This window comes from Antedon bifida, chromosome 8 (genome assembly GCF_963402885.1).
Source record: "Antedon bifida chromosome 8, ecAntBifi1.1, whole genome shotgun sequence".
In the NCBI taxonomy this organism is placed as follows: domain Eukaryota; kingdom Metazoa; phylum Echinodermata; class Crinoidea; order Comatulida; family Antedonidae; genus Antedon; species Antedon bifida.
This window is the reverse complement of record NC_136233.1, coordinates 23,835,685-23,856,725: the sequence shown is the minus strand read 5'-3', so window position 1 is coordinate 23,856,725 and position 21,041 is coordinate 23,835,685. Positions and strand designations below refer to the sequence as shown.

The 21,041-nt window shown below is 33.1% G+C and overlaps 2 protein-coding genes across 8 annotated transcripts; one reads left to right on the top strand and one right to left on the bottom strand.

The window, feature by feature from the left end:
• Positions 1 to 1,187: 1,187 nt before the first annotated feature.
• On the bottom strand, positions 1,188 to 16,367 carry LOC144849776 (serine/threonine-protein kinase SIK2-like). 7 transcript variants are annotated; one of them, XM_078706818.1, is made up of 10 exons: positions 15,867 to 16,367; positions 11,842 to 11,958; positions 9,831 to 9,894; positions 9,088 to 9,203; positions 8,573 to 8,743; positions 5,674 to 5,797; positions 5,103 to 5,308; positions 2,500 to 4,937; positions 2,432 to 2,451; positions 1,188 to 2,385 (listed from the first exon to the last, which is right to left on the bottom strand). In XM_078706818.1, exons 1-8 carry the CDS (start codon positions 16,014 to 16,016, stop codon positions 3,465 to 3,467), a joined length of 2,421 nt encoding a protein of 806 aa, XP_078562944.1. In that variant the 5' UTR covers positions 16,017 to 16,367; the 3' UTR covers positions 1,188 to 2,385; positions 2,432 to 2,451; positions 2,500 to 3,464. The 7 variants fall into 7 exon arrangements, with proteins under 7 accessions (XP_078562944.1, XP_078562946.1, XP_078562948.1 ...); XM_078706820.1 differs by having other exon boundaries at positions 1,188 to 2,451; positions 2,500 to 2,579; positions 2,620 to 4,937; XM_078706822.1 differs by having other exon boundaries at positions 1,188 to 2,451; positions 2,500 to 2,539; positions 2,620 to 4,937.
• A 2,194-nt stretch (positions 16,368 to 18,561) lies between these two features.
• Positions 18,562 to 21,005, top strand: LOC144851079 (uncharacterized). Its single transcript, XM_078708602.1, has 5 exons — positions 18,562 to 18,582; positions 19,894 to 20,064; positions 20,152 to 20,324; positions 20,459 to 20,640; positions 20,734 to 21,005. Exons 1-5 carry the CDS (start codon positions 18,562 to 18,564, stop codon positions 20,790 to 20,792), a joined length of 606 nt encoding a protein of 201 aa, XP_078564728.1. The 3' UTR covers positions 20,793 to 21,005.
• Positions 21,006 to 21,041: the final 36 nt, after the last annotated feature.

Here is a 21,041-nt window from a genome sequence, read left to right as displayed (position 1 = left end):
GGGCCCATGCCCTAATTATTTATATTGAAGTGTTTTCTTGGATTCCTGTAATGACCTATTATTATAATAAGTAAAATGATCGATGTTAATTATTCTGCTCGGCTATGAAAACGAGAGCCTGCCTGCCTCACACTCACGCAAAACGCGTCAGTCTTGATTTAACATGACGTCATCTTTTGATTGAGGTCAACGCATTATGCACGTTCATAAAATGTTTGTCTTCTAACTATGACGTCAAAGTGAACGTTTCAATAAAATATTATTGAATGATGAAAGATTGAGAAATTATTCAACGAAAAATGATTTCTCTATATGTGGTCTGTTGTGGTGGTTTTAATGATTGGTCCAATAAGGCTACATTCCGTTTTCGTTTTTATATTTTGCAATTTCCATCGAATGTACAAAATTGAATGGCTTTAATTTGTGTACTGCTTGAAAAACGTATCGATTTTTGTAGCAAATCTTTCCCATTATTAAATACTGTACGTTGGAGTTTATGCGCGCATTGTGTGTGGGGGAGTGGTGATATGGATCGGGGGCGGGGGGGGGGGGGATGTGTTTCTCTATGCCAAATGTAATTCATTTCTTGACCTATTAATGTCCTGTTGTTATCCATTTGCCATATCATGCATACTTTTAAACTAAAACTAATTTAGAATTTATGTGATTGTCTAGCTGATTGCCACCTTGTATATTCTGCAATATAGGCTAGACCTGAATACATTTTATAAAGTGTTTAACCATAGCTAGCATTCAATTAAACTGTAAATTCTAACGAATTGTATGATTCATTGTATCGCGCGCGTCTAGTCGAACTGTCTTTCATTATCCACATTGATCCTTGCCATGATTGATCAGCTCATTCATATATAAACCTATTAAGTGATGGCTAAATAAATATTGCAAAGAATTGAATTGAATGGCGCTGTTTTGTGTTCTTATAAACATGCGGATGCCGTTTTTGGTACAGCTCTTACTACCTGACGCGCGATGGCTGGCGATAAACAGAATAATGTAATACATAAATATAATATTTCTATATTTGATAGGCAGGCATCTCTATACTATTTTGTAAGATTGCCTTAGTTTATTCGATGGCTTTCCTCATTTCTATCCAACAGAATTTCGTATCCATTTATGACTGCTTTCGTTCGCAATAATAATAAAAAAAACGTTCAGACAGGATATACTATTTTATGTTTGTAAATTTATTGACAAGAGAATAATAAATTAAACATTACAACGACAAATCATCGCATTTAACATTATCTCAAAATTCGAGAAAAAAAAAATTCGGAGCTATAATATCGCCCTCATGATTAAGTTCATCTTCTTATTAAATAAAAGAACAGAACACGTCAAACGAGAAATACGAGAAACACTTTCGTTTTGACGTAAACCGTTGAATCATAGAATGTCAGCATGGCCACGTGCATTTTGGATTATGCTCACAGAACGTTTTAACAACTCCTGATGACGTCAGCAACAATCTATAAACCATAGGAGCAGGAGGAAAACTATTACAGTCGCACTAATTTCTGTACGTTACATCCAACTGTAAAACGTTACAAATGTACATTCAAATATTGTAATAAAATCGCGTAGTACTCTATTTACATGAGCCGGCGTATGTAAACATTTGCAGTACAGATTGAACTCTTTTCTACTAACGAATATTAAACCTCAGCCTTCTCTAATAAAAAAAAAATCTGCTCTAAGAAGGTTGAGAGAGTTTTACAATTTCAGAGATTTACTCAAAATTTTACATAATTTTACATCGCATTATGCCTAGACCCTTCCCTAATAAATAAATGCGTGGGCGCTAAAGCACATAAGACCTAATTTACTGTAAAAACGGATTAAGTGTTAAGATTTAAATACAGAAGTGAATATAGATAACTAGAGAATATTATGACAGTAACAACTAAATCTATAATTAATTTTACAATGACAGTATATATTTATATAGCACTATAACTTGAAATAAGACACTAAGAAATGAATAAGCTTAAAAACAAATAATTAAAATGATCAGAACTACAAATACTAGTATTTAAGCAGAGAACTAATCTGATTTCTTTAGGTGTAATATATAAAATAGTCAAGGGCTTTGGTTTATAAACTTAAACATTGATTTAATAATTTGCAAACTAAATATACCTGAGATGATTTAAAACGTATTTGAAAGCAGTGTTATACAACACTTGATAGCAGTGTTATACAACACTTGATAGCAGTGTTATACAACACTTGATAGCAATGTTATACAACACTTGATAGCAGTGTTATACAACACCTATCAGCTTCACATGAGTTTAACACATGAAAGCAGTGTTATACAACACCTATCAGCATCACATCGATGTAAGCAGTGTTATACAGCACCTATCAGCTTCACATCAGTGTAACTGTAAGCAGTGTTATACAACACCTATCAGTGTTATACAACACCTATCAGCTTCACATCAGTTTAACACATGAAAGCAGTTTATACAACACCTATCAGCTTCATATCTGTGTAAGCAGTGTTATACAACACCTATCAGCTTCACATCAGTGTAAGCAGTGTTATACAACACCTATCAGCTTCACATCAGTGTAAGCAGTGTTATACAACACCTATCAGCTTCACATCAGTTTAACACACACATTGAATCATTCTATAAATGTTTCAAAACATGGCAATGTTTAAAATGTAATAAGACTAATACAAATATTAAATAATACCATAATTAATCTATAAATGGTTTATCATAATAAACTAATAATGGACTGATATCAGAATTAAAGCTAAATTACTGAACCCCATACAGCATGATCTAATTTGTATAATTTATAAAGAGTTTATTATGAGGTCCATTTATAGACAGCCTCAATTTTATGACCTTAAAAAACAGATGTGGCTTAGCTAACAGATTTTACAAATGTTGATGGCGGCAAAATAGCATTAAAATATCTTTTCAATACAGTTAAATCATACTCTGATCAACTGTACATTGTATATTGCAAACTGAGTTGTAGGTTTTTCTATTTTTACTCACACTATGACTATGTCTACATTTAATACAACGATAAAATTAGAACACCAAGAACTGTGTATAACAATGTTTTAGAATGACTGGTGGTCCATTTTGTCAAAAAACACTTAAAACAAGTTGACACCAACACCTAAAACAACTTTATCTCAAACAAACATTAGTGAGACATCTGTGACATACATACACAAGCACTGCTATGCACAGTTCAAATAAACATTTATTCATCATTATTATTATTACAAATTTTAATATTGGAAAACATGTTTTTTACCCAATCTGTTACTCTCTTCTTCAACAACAAAAACTATCATGAAAACAAAAGGTTTTCGTTCTTCCAATGCGTACAAATACACAATATCTTTCTTATTGTAATAGCCTTATCTATACTTTTAATCAAATAATTACAGTTCTATATGAAAAGCGCCCTCAACAAGGTGTAAAAGAATAAGTATTTTGTATACATGGAACATCGCACGTATCCATGGTTTCTACTTCATCTTCACTAATTTTATTACTAGTCTCTTGAGGGCAGTGCTCATCAACATTAACAGATATATTATTTGACGAGAACACTGGAACTATGGGATGCTGTTGCGCTAGTTTATACGAGTCTGCTCTGTTTGGGGGAGGTGGACGTCTTTCAAAACTCGCTTGTTTTACTAAATTTAAACGTTGAAATTCTTGACTTAGCTGAGATTGTTTTTGAAGTTGTTGTCGCTTTTGCAACAACTTTTGCTGAAGTAGATGATGTTGTAGGCTTCTGGCAGTTGGACTGCCAATTTGACATAGTTTTTGTGGGTCAGTATTTACAGACTGGTTTAAACTAGTTTCAAGTGGTTTTAAACTGGTTTGTGCAGTTTCATCCACCACTTGTCTATGTACATGTTGCCAATCTTGAAAGCTCTGCTTATTAAAACAAGGTGTTGTTAATTTATTAGTTTCTTTATCAGACGAATCATAGTAATGATCTTCACTAAACGCAGTCTGTAAGGCAAGTTGTCCAAGCTGTTGCCGCGTCGTTGGAATATTGCTTTCTTGGTCATGTTCTTCTTGGTGGATATCAAACATGCCATATGTCTTTGGTATATTATGATTTTGACGGAACATTACTATACCCTGTGCCAACAGCCCATCGGAAGCACGTCTTCCCTCACGGAAATAAATCGGTGACTGCGAACAGGTCCTGTTGCTTGTCTGTATTGGCTCTTGCACTCTAGAGATGCGACGTCTTCCTTGCAACTGCCTGTGTTCTGTCAACGGAGACATCGATGGCGAGTTGCAAGCTGAATGTATAACTATATTTTGTTTTGAAGATGCATGTGGATAATTATGTACTATTTCCATGTCTTCATCAGAACCAAAAGATCCATTGAAAGCGTCCGGTTCCAATCCAAAGTCACTTAAACTTGGACCACTGTTACTTGGTAAATCAAATGAATAACTAGTTAACGGTGGGGGTACAATTTGACATTGTTTTTCCGAATCAGATTGTTGTCCTTCATACATATTAATTTCGTTTTCTTCATCTATCGAACAAACCATGTTCTTGGGTGACATTGATCTAACACGTCGTGTTTGGTATAATTGTGGAACAGCTTCCAACATAGCACTTTTATTTGGCTGAGTTGAGTTAAATTCTGATGTGTCCCTGACATGTCCCTGTAATGTTCTTTTTTTATGTACACCAATTTGTGGCGGTAGGGAAGAACCCTGTGTTAATCTTGATGATATATTTTCTAGATGTTGTCGTACGATGGCATGATCTGCTATTGAGCTGGGTCTCCTTGATTTCACCTCAACCTTTGAGTCTGCTGGAAATGTATGCCGATACATCTTAAGACGTTCTCCTAACAGGTAGTATATTGCAGTGTAATGGTCAAATGAGTTGTTCTGGATGGACTAGAAGAAACAAAATAATCTCAATTCTAATTTTATCAACAAGAATTGTAAGAATTATTATTTTCTTAAAATACTGTACTGTACTTGAACTAACAATATTTATTAAGCATAATAAAGTAATTTAACAAATATAATTTATGCTTCTAACCTAAAATATTGACATACCTCAATTGTCTTCTGCTGATCAATTCCAAGATTTTCCATTAATCGCAACGCTTTCTCGTTGAATTTTCCATCAGGCTTTGGAACCTCTATGACCGGGGCGTCTCTTTGAGCGTGCAATAACATCCATTTATGTTGTTGTATTTGTTGCATTGAGTAGCGTTTTGATGGATCCACTACAAGCATTTTACGAATCATATGCTCACATTCTAATTAGTAAAATAATTACATATATTTATAATTATGGTAGTGTAGTGTATGGTAGTAATGTATTCTACATAATATTAATATGTCCACTTTAAATTTTGTTTTTTGATGTAATTATTTATTATCATCATTCCATAATATCTTTGTTGTTTGGTTGTATTTAGAGTATAGGTCACCCTGATTGATTGGCTGGATATACTTGACCCTCACAGAAGGAACATGTCATTGATAATTATAACATTTATTTCTTCAGAACCGACAAGTATAAATGATTTTTATATTATAATAATTATGATTATGTGAGAAACATATTGTATAAATATTTTAAAATGACTAGAATAACATTCAAATTGTTCATGGCACGCACCAGATGACATGAAATAAGGGATTCGAAATCGTCCTGCTAAAACACGCTCCTTGAGTTGTGGAAGAGTCTTAGCATCAAAAGGAAGAGCTCCACATACTAGAACATATAACACCACACCTAAACTCTGTAAAGACAAGAAAATACATGATCAATAATATAACATCACTCTAGTAAAAATCAGTCACAATTGTGTGACTCCAATTTTAAAATGACATTTGAGATATATTGTTAAATTTATAGTATGTAGTTTGAAGTGTAACTACTACACAACACAAATAAACAAACTGGCAAAGCTTCATCTCATAAGTTCACAGATAAGGTATAATTAAAAAATCTTACTGAGCACAAAGTTCATAGGTCATGACCTTATTTTATTATATTATACTAATGGATTTAAAGTAACTCCAATGGTTTATGCTTTTAACATTTAAGTATCAACATGCTATACAGTTGGTATCTAGTCTGAGTGAGAGATATGTCAAATATATTATGGTAATCTTGAGTTTCTGTTCATTAACATTCTGAGTACATATCAAAGATGGTTGGTGGCATACAATGCATACTTTTTACAGCAGGCAAATATGAGTGCAGTATTTGATTTTATTCGGTTTCAACATAAGATTACAAGACAATATGAATACAAAAAATTTACAAGAAAATACATTAAATTAGAAACTAAGGATACTGTATCCCATAAAGTCGACAGAAAAATCAACTTAATTCCAATGGGGTCCTTTAAAAGTTTATCAAATCAACATAAGCATTGGCATTTGTCATATCAGATTGATTTACAAGATTTATTTATGATATGTATTGTTAGAAGAAGCAAAAATTAAAGAATAATGAAGAATATTTGTAATTAAAATCCAACAATTTCAAAATGGTACAGTTGAACCTCCTGTAAGCAGCCACCCTCTGGACATTATAAGTGCAGCAGTTTATCAAATCCACTAAGTATTGGCATTTGTCATATCAGATTGATTTACAAGATTTCTTTATGATATATGTATTGTTAGAAGAAGCAAAAATTAAAGAATAATGAAGAATATTTGTAATTAAAAATACAATAATTCGAAAATGGTACAGTTGAAGCGGCCACCCTCTGGATATAAGTGCATTAGTTTATCAAATCCACATAAGTAGTGGCATTTATTTATGATATGTGTAGCAGGACAGTATTAAAGAATAATGAAGGATATTGTAATTAAAATCCAACAATTTAGAAATGGATAAATAATAATTACTTATGACATTAGTACCATACTGTAGGTAAAGATCCTCGGACATAAGCCCATCCTCTACTTTTGATCAATTTTCTTGCAAAAAACGGCATTCGGATCCTCGGATATAAGCCGCCACAATTAATTTTAAGAATTCAGAATAAAACACTATTGTATTTTTAAAATATAATTTGTGAAATCTTATATTTAAAATTGTGATGGAGCGAAGCATATGATATTGATTTAGGAATCCTAACAGACTTGATAATAAGCTGATGATGTCATCAATACAAAATACCTACACTAGCATTACCATAGCAACAAGATTAAGCGCAAGGAATGCCATCATTTCCTGCATCTAATTAAGTGAAATGTCAGAGTTCATTTGAAACATTGGGTCCAATTACGCAGCTGGTAGATTCTATTATTAGTTAGTGTAAGATGTGACGGTGCTCAGAGAGACTTGACGTGAATAGGCTGCAAGTTGTATAGTGTACACTGACGCAATAAAGGAAAACAGCAACGAAAACTTACAAAACATTCATTATTACAAAATCTAGCCCTATCAAAATATAAGATAGATAGTTTTGACCTTTTTGGCTTTTACAAAACAGATCAGAAATAGTATTTGGTCCTACAAATGCTACATACAAAGATTATGTTTGCCCCTACTACAGAATATCAATAGATTAATTGATAAAGTTGGTATTTCAAGATTATATTTGTCCCTACTACACAGTAGATTAATTATTGATTTAATCTGCCCTACCACAAAATGCTTACATAAATAAATTCTACGTGAATGCTCTTCCTGCTAACTTGATATTCAATATCATGTTACGAAAGCACGATAAAAAGAACGTGCCCAAACAGATAAATATTGTATGGGCCCTGTTAAAAAATGATAAAATGATATATGAGTTTGTTGGAATTCTCCAAGATCTTTTGAAATCATCACATATTTGTGTATGGTGTTAGGCATGAAACCATGGTATTGCCTGCTATTTATTTTTCTAATTTTAATACTAAATAGCAGTAACTGTGCTTAATACTGTGCTTAATACTGTACTTAATACTGTACTTAATACTGTACTTAATACTGTACTTTAAAGTAAGACAGAATGTTGTTTATTAAATTTTCATTTATGACATCCAACAATTTAATTATAAGTTACAGTATTTATTATAAATTATTAATTTATCCTGAAAACATTGAACTACAGTATATTCAACTTAACAGAGTACTGCATGTGTACAAGTTTATCAACTAATATCTAAATAAATATTTTCCTTGAGGAGAAAATGAAAGAGGCGTTGTGCAGTACTGGACTGTTACATACTCGTACGTAAATTGAATAAAAATAAACTTTAAATAATATTCTTATTAAGATCGTGTTTATCTCGAGATGCATTAAACTGAACTGTTGACCTAACAGATAAGCTTGTTAATTAATTTTGCTAAAACATCCTTTAATCTTTTGTCGTTTTTTTGCAAAGTGTAATCAAATTAATGTAGAATAAATATCACATAAAAAAAGAAGACATTTATAGGAAAGTATACTCAAACAAACATTCAAAAATTCAATTGAAATAAAAACAGAAATCACAAAAAGATAAAACATCAGTATTATGATGATCTCCTGAATTGAGGATAACTGAATGTCAAAGGTCAAACTCACCCAAACATCAAGTTGAGGTCCTTCATACTGCTGTCCTTCAAAGACTTCAGGAGCAGCATATGGAGGGCTACCACACCAAGTTGCAAGATGTTTACCAAGCGTGAAATAATTACTAAATCCAAAATCTGCTATCTTTACATTCATATTACCATCAAGCAATAGATTCTCTGCCTAAGAAAACATCAAAATAATACAATTTAACAATTTGTTTGTTTTTTTTTCAAAATGATGAGTACCAAGATAGGAAACAGGACTTATAACTAATACATTTATTCATCAAATCACAATAAAATAATAGTACATGTACAATGATTCAAGAAAATGATGAAATGGGGTCTCTGGAAACCAGGAGGTTTGTATGATAGAGACCACAGATTATTATTATTTAAAAAAATAATTTAAAAATTGGTTTTAGTGTAAATTATTATACAGTTTCTATTTGGATGGTTTTCATAAACTATACAATTACCAAACAACCAAAGTATAATTAAACATTCCTCCATGATTAAACTAACCTTTAAATCTCGGTGTACAATGTTGTGTTTGTGACAATAATCAACAGCAGACACAATCTGACCAAACTTCTGTCCAGCTTCTTTTTCACTCATTCTACCATTTTTATCAAGATAATCTGGAATAAAACACCCATTTACTGTATTAATTAAAACACAAATTCCATGTTCGGTACAGAGGGTGCAAGCTAAAGCTCTGTCTACACTATCAAACTTTACGTGACAAAAAAATGTGATGTGCCCATATATGATGATGTCATATCACTACCATATTTGGGCATATCACTACCATATTTGGTCAAACTAGTTTGATAGTGTATTATACAAGCTAATTGTATATTCATTATCAAACAAATTTAATTTTATCTAACAACAAATTTGTTCAGTTATTCTGCTGAAATGTCACATACTTGAAACAATAACATAATCATGCATAATCTGTTTAACAGACCAACCGTACCAGGGTTAATAGACCATGTAAACCAAACCAACTCAACCAGACCTAATTAATCTACATATGTAATTCCTCCATGAATTAAGTCTATTTTTCAAGAGATCATAGTTTTTCAAAATTCTAAACTTCAAGTTTGGCAGGAGATACTAGAATGCATCTCCACTGCTGAGCCAAACAAAAATTAACCCACTTTTTCGGAAATTTTTGTTGTTGAAAATATGAATAATTTGCAAATGATTTCTCCACATAATAATAAGGCTTTGGTATTAATATTACATAATACTAAACTTACCAAACATTTCACCATTCTGTGCATACTCTGTAACCAAGTAAAGCATGCTCTTAGTTTCCATCACCTAAAAACAAAATTATTAATATTTTAAATTTTTCATTTTCAAATAATGGTACTCGATCTTCAAAAATATTAATACAGAGCTTGAGTTTACTGATATCAAAATAGGGAGAGACAGACAAACGTACCTGATAAAGCTTGATGACATGGGGGTGGTTTAGCTTCTTCATTATATGAACCTCGCGATATCAAAATAAGGACAGACAGACAAACGTACCTGATAAAGCTTGATGACATGGGGGTGGTTTAGCTTCTTCATTATGGGTCATTCTTCAGTAAGTGTCTAATTTCAGGTTTATAAAAATTCGATTTTAAAATTTGCATTTTTTAAATTTTAAAAGTTTATTCAGATAAATGAACATGTATTACATGGCAAGCGTATGTTTGGCGCAATCTTTATTATATATTTCGTATTTTATTCGTATTTATAAATACATGGTTCAATGTTACTGTCATTTCCGTCACATTTATGGAATATACAAAGATAGAAAAAATAACGGTTTAGGAATTATAAAATTATTTCCATTATTAATTCTTTGATACTATACATTATTTTTGTCTCTATTAATCAAAAAATGATTGTTTTAACATTTATTAGTATGATGTTATACGTTCAAAACCATTTACTATTCCAAAAAATAATAATTTTCAGAAAATAGTATGACTGTCACTGATGTTTTACAAAATTCTGTTGAACTAATATTACTATCCATTGACATAGTAGAAGAATATTGTTTATATTTCAATTATACCACATAATTGCGTTCATTACTTAAATATTTTAGGATTTAAAAGGATAAAATATCCATGTGACGGAGATGAAACCGTGACGGATATGACGAACCTAAAAAATCATGTGACGGAGATGACTTTAAGATATGATTTGATTATGTTTATTGACCAGAGTCACATAGATATACAATGTAATAACATAATAAAGATATACAAAACAAAATGTGCAACAAAAAAAGGACCTGGCAATAACAAAAAGTCATATCCGTCACGGGCCGTCATCTCCGTCACAACGAAACATTGGGAAATGTGACGGAGCTGACCGTGACGGAGATGATGTATTTAGCATAGGACAGCCTAGGATCACATCGTAGGCATGTCTGACAGCGGAGACGGATTTCATACTTCTAGATGCCGTGAATAACTTGTACTTCCAGTTGAAAAAAACCAGAAATTATAACTATTTAATGAGTTCTATACCGTTCGGATATGACATTCAATAAAGGTACGCAACTGTAATTTTTCTAAAACCTCGTTTTATTAGCTTTTTTCCTCTTTTATTGAAAATGATGGGCGGCTAGTTTTATATCAATATCTTCGCATGTTTACAACGCGCAGTCAATTTTTTTCCCCGCCGTTCATTAAACTGTAGACGGCACATTTAAATTATGTGACGGAAATGACACAAAACTGCGGGACAAGCTTTTTCTAAACAAAAACTTTAAAGTTTGAGATTTAATGTATGTAGAGATGTATTTCGAAGAATATAATCGCATGAAATCATGATTAACTAACTTTTTACAATATTTTCGATAACAAAAGTCCTGTTATCAAATATAAACGGCGATCATAAAATTAAAGATGTACGATCGGGACATAGGATTTTAGGGGGTTGCCTGAAACATTTTTATAAAAATTAACAATACCAATGTAATTATCTTTGTTTTATGTAATTAATTATATTTAAAATAATGTTGATTATGATTTAAGTCAAGAATTTTTATTTTTTAATGATGAATTTTCAGTCTCTATCCCACCAAAGTATCGGGACACGATTTTAGACACTTACTGAAGAATGACCCTTATATGAACCTCGCGATATCAAAATAAGGACAGACAGACAAACGTACCTGATAAAGCTTGATGACATGGGGGTGGTTTAGCTTCTTCATTATATGAACCTCGCGATATCAAAATAAGGACAGACAGACAAACGTACCTGATAAAGCTTGATGACATGGGGGTGGTTTAGCTTCTTCATTATATGAACCTCGCGATATACTTTCTTCAAATTACTTTCATCTAACTTGGTTTTATCAATAATTTTGATGGCAACCTAAAATACAAAGAAATTATTTGATAATTAATAATTTTAGAAAAAACGAATCAAAACAAAAAATCAACAGAGCTTCTTAAAGTGAAAACTTCTAATCATTGTATACCACTAATGAGGTACAAAGGTGGGATAATGCTTGATGTACGATTTCTTAGTAGTAGTTCTCATTAGTGCACATTGTGAAAATATTGGTTTTACAGATCACTGACATTAACCACCATTCATAGTACATTGACCATTCATTAAAGTTACCATGCATTTTATGTTAGCTGTTTCTGATATGAAAAAATAATGAGTAATAACATGTTGAATATTCCATTTTAATGTCACATAATATTTACTCACTTTGAAAAAAAATAGGATAAAAAACACCAATTATTTACCTGAACAAAATCTAATTTTTAAAGCAAAAAATAATCAAATTGGCTGCCAGCCAATGGGTTTTTGGTTGAATTTAACTGTTCATTTTGTTATTTTTGTTCAGTTCAGGTTTTTTTTCTAGGAAGTGATTACCTTTGTTAAAACTAGAAAATGGCCTATTCAAAGTCTGATTTTTGTTAACCTTCATTTTTCATATTTTGAGGAGACAATTTACATTGTTATTAAACCATGGAGAAATAAGTTTTTAGTCAACATATTTAGTCAACATATTTAAACTAAAAGAAATCAATTCAGTCCAGCACTAAACTTTTCAGCAGTATAGTGTAGTAAATCACTATCTTTACAATAGCAAAAAATGCTAAACTTAAAGTCTACGTTTCCTACTTAGACTTTAGATAGATTGTTGGAATTTACTATTTAAACTTTGCATATGGAAAAGTACACTGTTCACAGTAAGTGCTTAACATACATACAGTAAGTGTAGACTCAATCACACTACAGTAAGTGTAGACTCAATCACACTACAGTAAGTGTAGACTCAATCACATTACAGTAAGTGTAGACTCAATCACACTACAGTAAGTGTAGACTCAATCACACTACAGTAAGTGTAGACTCAATCACACTACAGTAAGTGTAGACTCAATCACACTACAGTAAGTGTAGACTCAATCACACTACAGTAAGTGTAGACTCAATCACACTACAGTAAGTGTAGACTCAATCACACTACAGTAAGTGTAGACTCAATCACACTACAGTAAGTGTAGACTCAATCACACTACAGTAAGTGTAGACTCAATCACACTACAGTAAGTGTAGACTCAATCACACTACAGTAAGTGTAGACTCAATCACACTACAGTAAGTGTAGACTCAATCACACTACAGTAAGTGTAGACTCAATCACACTACAGTAAGTGTAGACTCAATCACACTACAGTAAGTGTAGACTCAATCACACTACAGTAAGTGTAGACTCAATCATACTAACAGTAAGTATAGACTTAATTACACTACAGTAAGTGTAGACTCAATCACACTACAGTAAGTGTAGACTCAATCACACTACAGTAAGTATACACTCAATCACACTACAATAAGTATAGACTCAATCACACTTGTATTGTATGTATAGGTTTGCATATTGTACATTATTGTTTACCAAATTTAGCAATAATTAAAGTATGATCTTCAAATTGGATAAATCATGTACTTAAGCAGTAAACGATACAACATACTTAATCTAATAAAAGTATTAAACCCAGCTAAACCTCTTAAAATCAATCATAATTACAACATATTCAAATTAGTTTTGAACATTCCATTACTGGGGTAGTACTGTAATCCAGACAAAAATAATTATGAATTGTAACCCAAACCACAAATAGTTACAACAAACATCCATACAAAATATGGAATTAACAACAGTACACATGAAGCAATAGCTGATAGTGACACACATTATTATATCCCTGGATATATAGATAAGTGCAAGGCAAACATACTGTTTAGTACTACATTATTCCAGGACAAACAACATTCAGAATGATCATCTATGGATAAACACACATTTTTTAGTACTTTGTATTTTATCACTAAATAAATACAATACCAGGTAGTAATCATTTCCTTTTAAATCATTACAGCACAATTTATAGCAATACGTTATATGGATAGAAAATGTTCAGTTTTAGTATCTTTATGTTAAAAACTCCATTTTTTTTCCTAAATAGTGAGCGATTGGAATGTTTTTATTTCCTGTGTATTCCATCCTATTAATACGACCTTTAGTCACCTCTCAGGATATAGGACAATTACTGTACATCTTTCGTAGTACATTAACCAGTAATAAATGAATAAACGTAATAATTTTTCAAATGTTGCATCTCCTTAGAAATTGGAGGTACAGTAACATCGAGAATTGAAATGCATTGGAAAAAATGTATATATTAATTAATACAATAGGATTCTTAATACAGTTACAGGTACTGTAAAATACTGAAAAAATGACAATGCTGTTGGTATCAGTGGCTGGATCTCAATGAAGATACAAATAAAATAAGCACTGAAAAAATGACAATGCTGTGGGTATCAGTGGCTGGATCTTTACAAATAAAATATGAAAAAAGCTAAATCAAATTAATATTAAAAGATCCAGGAAAATAGTAGTGACAAGCTTTCGGCAACAAACACTATTTCTTCGTCAGGACGACGAGTTCTTGGAGAAGATTTCTCACAGACCATGGTCCATTAAACAATCATGTACTGTATATTTACATTTTATTTTTTTTTCAGAATGTATTTAATTTTGTAATCTTAAGTCAATGAGTAAACTGATTATGAAGCACATCTTCTTACAATGACATCATCACATAAGCTCAATTAACCTAAGCCTGACCTTCAAATCCAATCTCTGCTGCCATTTTTTATTGAACTTTATCAATACTTTCGCTTTCAATAACTAATCTACAAAATAATAATAATAGATAAATATTCAAACCCTTTGATATTTAAACTTTCTCACTTTTGAAAATGTTGCCTTAAACTTCAAGCAGCCCTCAGTCTACAAGAAATAAAGTGGTTCGGTGGTCGCAAGAAATAAAGTGGTACGTTGGTCGCAAGAAATAAAGTGGTGCGGTGGTCGCAAGAAATAAAGTGGTGCGGTGGTCGCAAGAAATAAAGTGGTGCGGTGGTCGCAAGAAAAGGGAACAATCTCGGTGTGGCCCACATCCTAAAATCAAGTCGGTTCTATGCGGTACCAACTCCTAAAATAAAATTGGTTGTCTGTGGTACCAACTCCTAAAATCAAGTCGGTACCAACAACTCCTAAAATCAAATTGGTTCTCTGTGGTACCAACAACTAAAATCAAGTCGGTTCTATGCAGTACCAACTCCTAATATCAAGTCAGTTCTCTGTCTGCAGTACCAACTCCAAAATCAAATTGATTCTCTGTGGTACAAACTCCAAAACCATGTCGGTTCTCTGCGTTACCAACTCCTAAAATCAAGTTGGTTCTCTGTGGTGCCAACTCCTAAAATCAAGTCGGTTCTCTGTGGTACCAACTCCTATTTAATCAAGTTGGTTCTCTGTGGTACCAACTCCTATTTAATCAAGTTGGTTCTCTGTGGTACCAACTCCTATTTAATCAAGTTGGTTCTCTGTGGTACCAACTCCTAAAATCAAGTCGGTTCTCCAAGGAAGGTTCAATAAAATATAGAATATCTTGTAAGAAGATACAAATAAGAAGATACTAATAAATAATGTTTATTATTATGCAATTATAAATAATATATATATGGACCATATCGTGATGGAGGAACTACGATCAGACTATGTTTGCTGCTTGAGTACTGTACTTATATACACTGTAGGCCTAAGTAATTAACAAATCATAGTAAATACGATTGAATATATACTGTATTAATAAAATGGATTTAAGAATAAACTTAATAATAAACATATATAAATACAGGACGTCATTCGACGTCGTAAGTATGTTCTTAAACATAGTTGGATTGCTCACCTGTGATTTTGTAATCCGGTGTTTCGCAAGTTTTACCACCGCAAAATTTCCTTTGCCTAGAGTTTTATCAATATCGTAAAAACCAACTCTCGCCTGTGATCGCCGATGTGGTGGCTTCGTAGGCTCAGAGCGACATGCCATTACGACCATTTTCTAGCGCGGCTATGTTCACGAACTTACAGTGTTATAGGCCTAAAACAACAAGACACAATCCATAGTACCACACTCGCTCGTCTTCTTGCCGATGACAACGGCCTTTCTCTCTCTATTCCACCAATTCGGTACATAAGGCGAATATAGCATCACTGATCAACTCTGTTTTCATCCTGGTTTCCACTAAACTAAATAAAAGTGAACATGATGTGTGGATTAAAAAACCCGCAGTGATGGAATCTGGAACCGAAGTTAACACAAGCTCTTTTTCGATACCTTATCTCACTTTGCCGGGCCAAGCCATGTTATTTTGAAGAAATCCTGAAAGAGCACGTCAAACAATGACGTCATACCATAGCACTTTGCTAAGGGGCGGTATCTACTCGGCGTGACAAATTTGTTGTCATGGTAACAGCGGGTAGTATGACGCAAATTGCAACGAAACGACCCTGGATTGTTGCGAGGAGAATTCTCACAGAGAATCAACGTTATATTTTTACGCTGTTCTACCAAAAATGTAGTTTCTTCATTTTCGTTCTACTTATTCTTGTCTCTACAACATTAAATACAGTTTATATTTTCATGCCATAGATAGTTCTCTTTTTAACCCTCACGTGACAGATATCTTTACGTACAATTTCTCCGGATATGATTCTCGGCCAGAACTGACTGTGTGCAAAAATGACATAAAATTAAGCACTTTATCAATCTACGTTTCCAGTAGACCGTATACACTTTTACCATCCCTGTGTGCAACTTGTTGCAAAGCAGACGATTAAACCATGGAGTTATACCTCCATGATTAAACTAAACTTTTCACGATATATTATAATTTATAATAATATATTTACCGTGTTTTTTCCGTAGGCGTGGAAACAATTAGGACCGTTCACCTACGGTATCAATATACAGTAAAATAATTCTGTGTTAATAAATAGTGAATTATGTGATTGTTATGAATACTCATAATAATAATAATGATAAACATAATATGATAAAAGATCCACCAGCAGATCCTTGCTTACGTCATCGCGTTCAAATGGGTTTTTTTTCGTTAAACATCTCGTCAATATTTATGTTTCTTATTTGTAAATCAACATGGCGTAGGCGCGCGCGTGGTTTAATTATTTTTTAAATATAATATACATGTTAATTTTTATCACACTGTGGGCTACAAAATAACACAGAAAAATAATTTGATACTGTATTATGGGGGAGGGGAAATATGATGTAATAAGTGACGCTAAAACATAGTCTGTTTTTCCAATGCTTGTGAAAATACAACAATTTAATGTATAGTGAATGTCAAAAGTTATAAAATGTTTTTAATATTGACTTTTATAACGTACACTATCAACATAATTGTTACGTGCCCACTTATCTGTACGTCACTACTATATCAATGATTCAACGCAATTGTTAGCTCTTTGCGAGGGTAGTGTAAACAATCACAGTACATGTGACTCCACTATTATTTGACACACAATTAACAGCAGATTACATAACAGGCGTACGACGTCATCAGTGCACCGCGTAACGCGTTCCTGTTTTACGCACGTCGCTCGCGCTGGGGTAAAAATGTTCACATGTCGCTTCCGAACGTACACTCTTTTGCAGAACGTGAATCGTTTTTAGGATGTTTTTCAATGATTGAAATTCATGCAGTCTGTACTGTAACAAAGCCTCGTCGTTACCATGGTGAAGATAATTACAGATGCTTTTTATACTGTGACGTCAAACGATTTAGAAGCGCTCATAACAAAATCCCACAATGTTATATCATCACCATTCCTTGGAAGCAGCTACATGTCAACAAAAAGAGATTATGCAAGCAATTATATAAGACACAGAATAAAAAAGGCAGTAATTAATTCAAATTAATTTTTAAAATGTTGATGCTAATTCTTTATTTAATAACGGAAATCCTAATTAGGAAAATAAAAACAAAAAGGCTATGACGTCATCAATTACGTTATGGTGACGTAATATATCATTAAATTGCATTAAAATGATTTGATTATTCAAGCTTTAGTAGAAGGCTACTACATGTACAAGCATGCATTCTTTGTAATAAAAGTAATGATTATTAAAATTGAATTAACCAGTAGAGGGCGATAACAGAAACTTAGCAATGCAAAACTGTCATACATATCGTGCACAGCGCAATAACTCGATCGGACCAATCACAAGCAACGTCGGAGTCCATCGATTGTGATTGGTCAATTTACCGGCGTTGCGTGTACTTCGTTGCTGTGAGAACCAACAGCTTGCCCGTAATACCTGTCACTCATTGATGTTGAGATGAGTTGGAAGTAAATCGTCTCAAGACTAGCAGTTAAGTTCCATATTGCACGCATCTGCTCAGTCTTACATTGTACAAACCATTCTACCGTGACAACCCTACCCTACTACTGCTACCCTGCCGGGTATCCTGCTAAAAAATCTCTCTTAACTTTTAAAATACCATGTTTCATCTATCTTCTCAGGTGTAGTACTATAAATATCTAATTTGTGTCATAATTAATCTCATGAATTATTCATGATGTCTGCCTCTGACGTTTCAGTAAAAGAATTTCTCATCCGGGACGTTCATAGTGGAATTGTCTAATTTACATTTAAGTGGATCTGCTGATATATATAAAATCAACAATAAGGAAAACTGTTCAAAGTCACGATGAAACTCTCGCTAGGCCTAACTGTTATTGTTTACTGGTGTACGTCGAGTCTCGTCTGTGGACTCGACTGCACAGTCAACATATATGCAACAGGAGGTGGTACAAACGAGTTGTTAATTGTATAGGCCTACTGCCGAACCCAAAGGAGAAACATGCGACGAGAAAATCAACGAGAAACTAGACAACATAACACTTAAACTTGTAGACTTTGAAAATACGCTCGCCGGCTTTGAAAATACACTTACCGAATTTGAAAATACACTCACCGACTTTGAAAATAAACTCGCCGACTTTGAAAATAAACTTGCCGAAACTAAATTTTCAGGTTTGTAGTAATACCATCTTCGTCGTGACGCAAAGCTAGCGTATTACGCTGCTACGCACCGGTATTAAGATTAAGAGATTTTAAAACGAATAACTTGTTGTAGTTAAGCATGTATTTTAAATGGCCAATTTTGTTTAGCTTTTTTTAATTGTATCAATTGGGTAAGGATGGGCGATTTTGTCATGTCGATGATGCACTGACTTGTTTGGCGGAGTCGTGCTTGTCACGATCGCATTCAACTCATGATGTGAATTGTTTTAAATTGCAGAGTTTAAAGGCCAGGTGCGGGCAAAAAATTTCTATTGATCATACATTCCAATAATTATCGATCTATATTTTCCCCTATATTTCATAATTTTTGGGATTTTATTTGTGTTACACGAGCTCGTTGAAAATATGCACTTTCTTATCAGTGGGGGGATAGTTCAAATTACACACTAAAATCTCTATTCTTTTGTACACAAATTTTGTAAATAGAGAAACATTTTAAAAAGCTATGAAAACTAAACGGTGTGGTAAAAAATGTTATCAGATGACTAAATATAGGTAATATAATTGAATTTTACATTTCTGGTATTTTTATTAAACTTCAGATTTTTATTTTCATACTATAGCAAAAATTATCCACCATATATCCACCATCTTTTTTCACCTTCTAGGGAGTCACCAGACATGTTATTACATTAGGTTAAACTACCTAACTACTGAAAAAATGTCTTCCTGGTTTTTATGGCAGAATTTTGCCAAATTTTGTATTTGACCATATTAAGGGAAATTCATGTTTTTTCGTCTTGATTTCTTTTACAAATATTTGATTTATGTATAATTAACCAGATATTATATTTAAAATTCATGCCTGTACCTGAGCTTTAAGGTTATTTTCAGAGCTAATTCCAGGGGAGAATTTATAAACTTAGCGGAATTATGGAAAGGTGAAAACTCCTCAAATGCTGACGTACCTGGGGCAGCGGAGGTCGATGGTAACGTGCGGGTTCCTTACAAAAGTACGTTGGTAGAGCAATGGGGCGCATTGGATATTAAGAAGGTAGTATGCTCATAAAACATTTCATTTATTTTTTTGTAGTTGCCTTGTGATTAGTTTAATGTATTGTGCTTCCTCTCTCACTTTCAGGTTAAATTTGCTTTCTATGAAGAAGGTGTAGAAGTTATGACATTGATATTTAATGGCATTGGTACCAACAAGAATAACTGGTTTCACAACGACCGTATTATACAGACACCGTACCCAGATATGCTAACATCGTCCTTCAATCACTTTGGAATTGATCCTAGTGTTGGAATTGGGTAGGCCTTTTTTCTCTTCTTTTTTTTTCTTGGAGATGACGTACTTTTCCAGTAATAGCTAGCTTAATTCATTATCCCTTCTGGGATTCTATGTCGAAAACTCTAGAATCGTGTATGCTCATTGTATTTTACAGTAATGGATGTTTAGGAAACGGACAGTGTCGTATGTGGTACATCAGCAAGAACCATGGTGGATGTGCGAATGACGCCGGATGGGTGGTTGTGACGACACTTCGAACTTGTGCATGGGAGCGAGCTGGTATAGCCCCTCTATTCCTCTACTCCACCGAAAGTGGTGTCACTAATTGGCACAGAGGTAAGGCCTACAATTCAATAAATGTATGGGTTCCGGTACTCCACAACAATACCTCTCTGAGCTGCTTGCATCATACGTAATTTTGTCTTTCAGATTCACCCGTTGGAAGTGCAAGTGTGATGGCCATTTCAATACAAACAGGAGTACTGTAATGTCGCGATCCATGTTGCGTCTATTCGTGTAATACGTAATTATAATGAGTGCATTTGGTATTTCCATCATGACCGTTGGTAAATTTATAATTGAATAAAATAAAACATCGAGTGGTACCGCATTAATTATTTATGTTTAAATATTTTGATAATTTAGACTTTTAATTTTATATTCTGTCCAGTCTATTTACAAAGCAATTTATAACCCACGTGCGCAACCCACGTGCGCAACCCACGTGCGCAAACAGT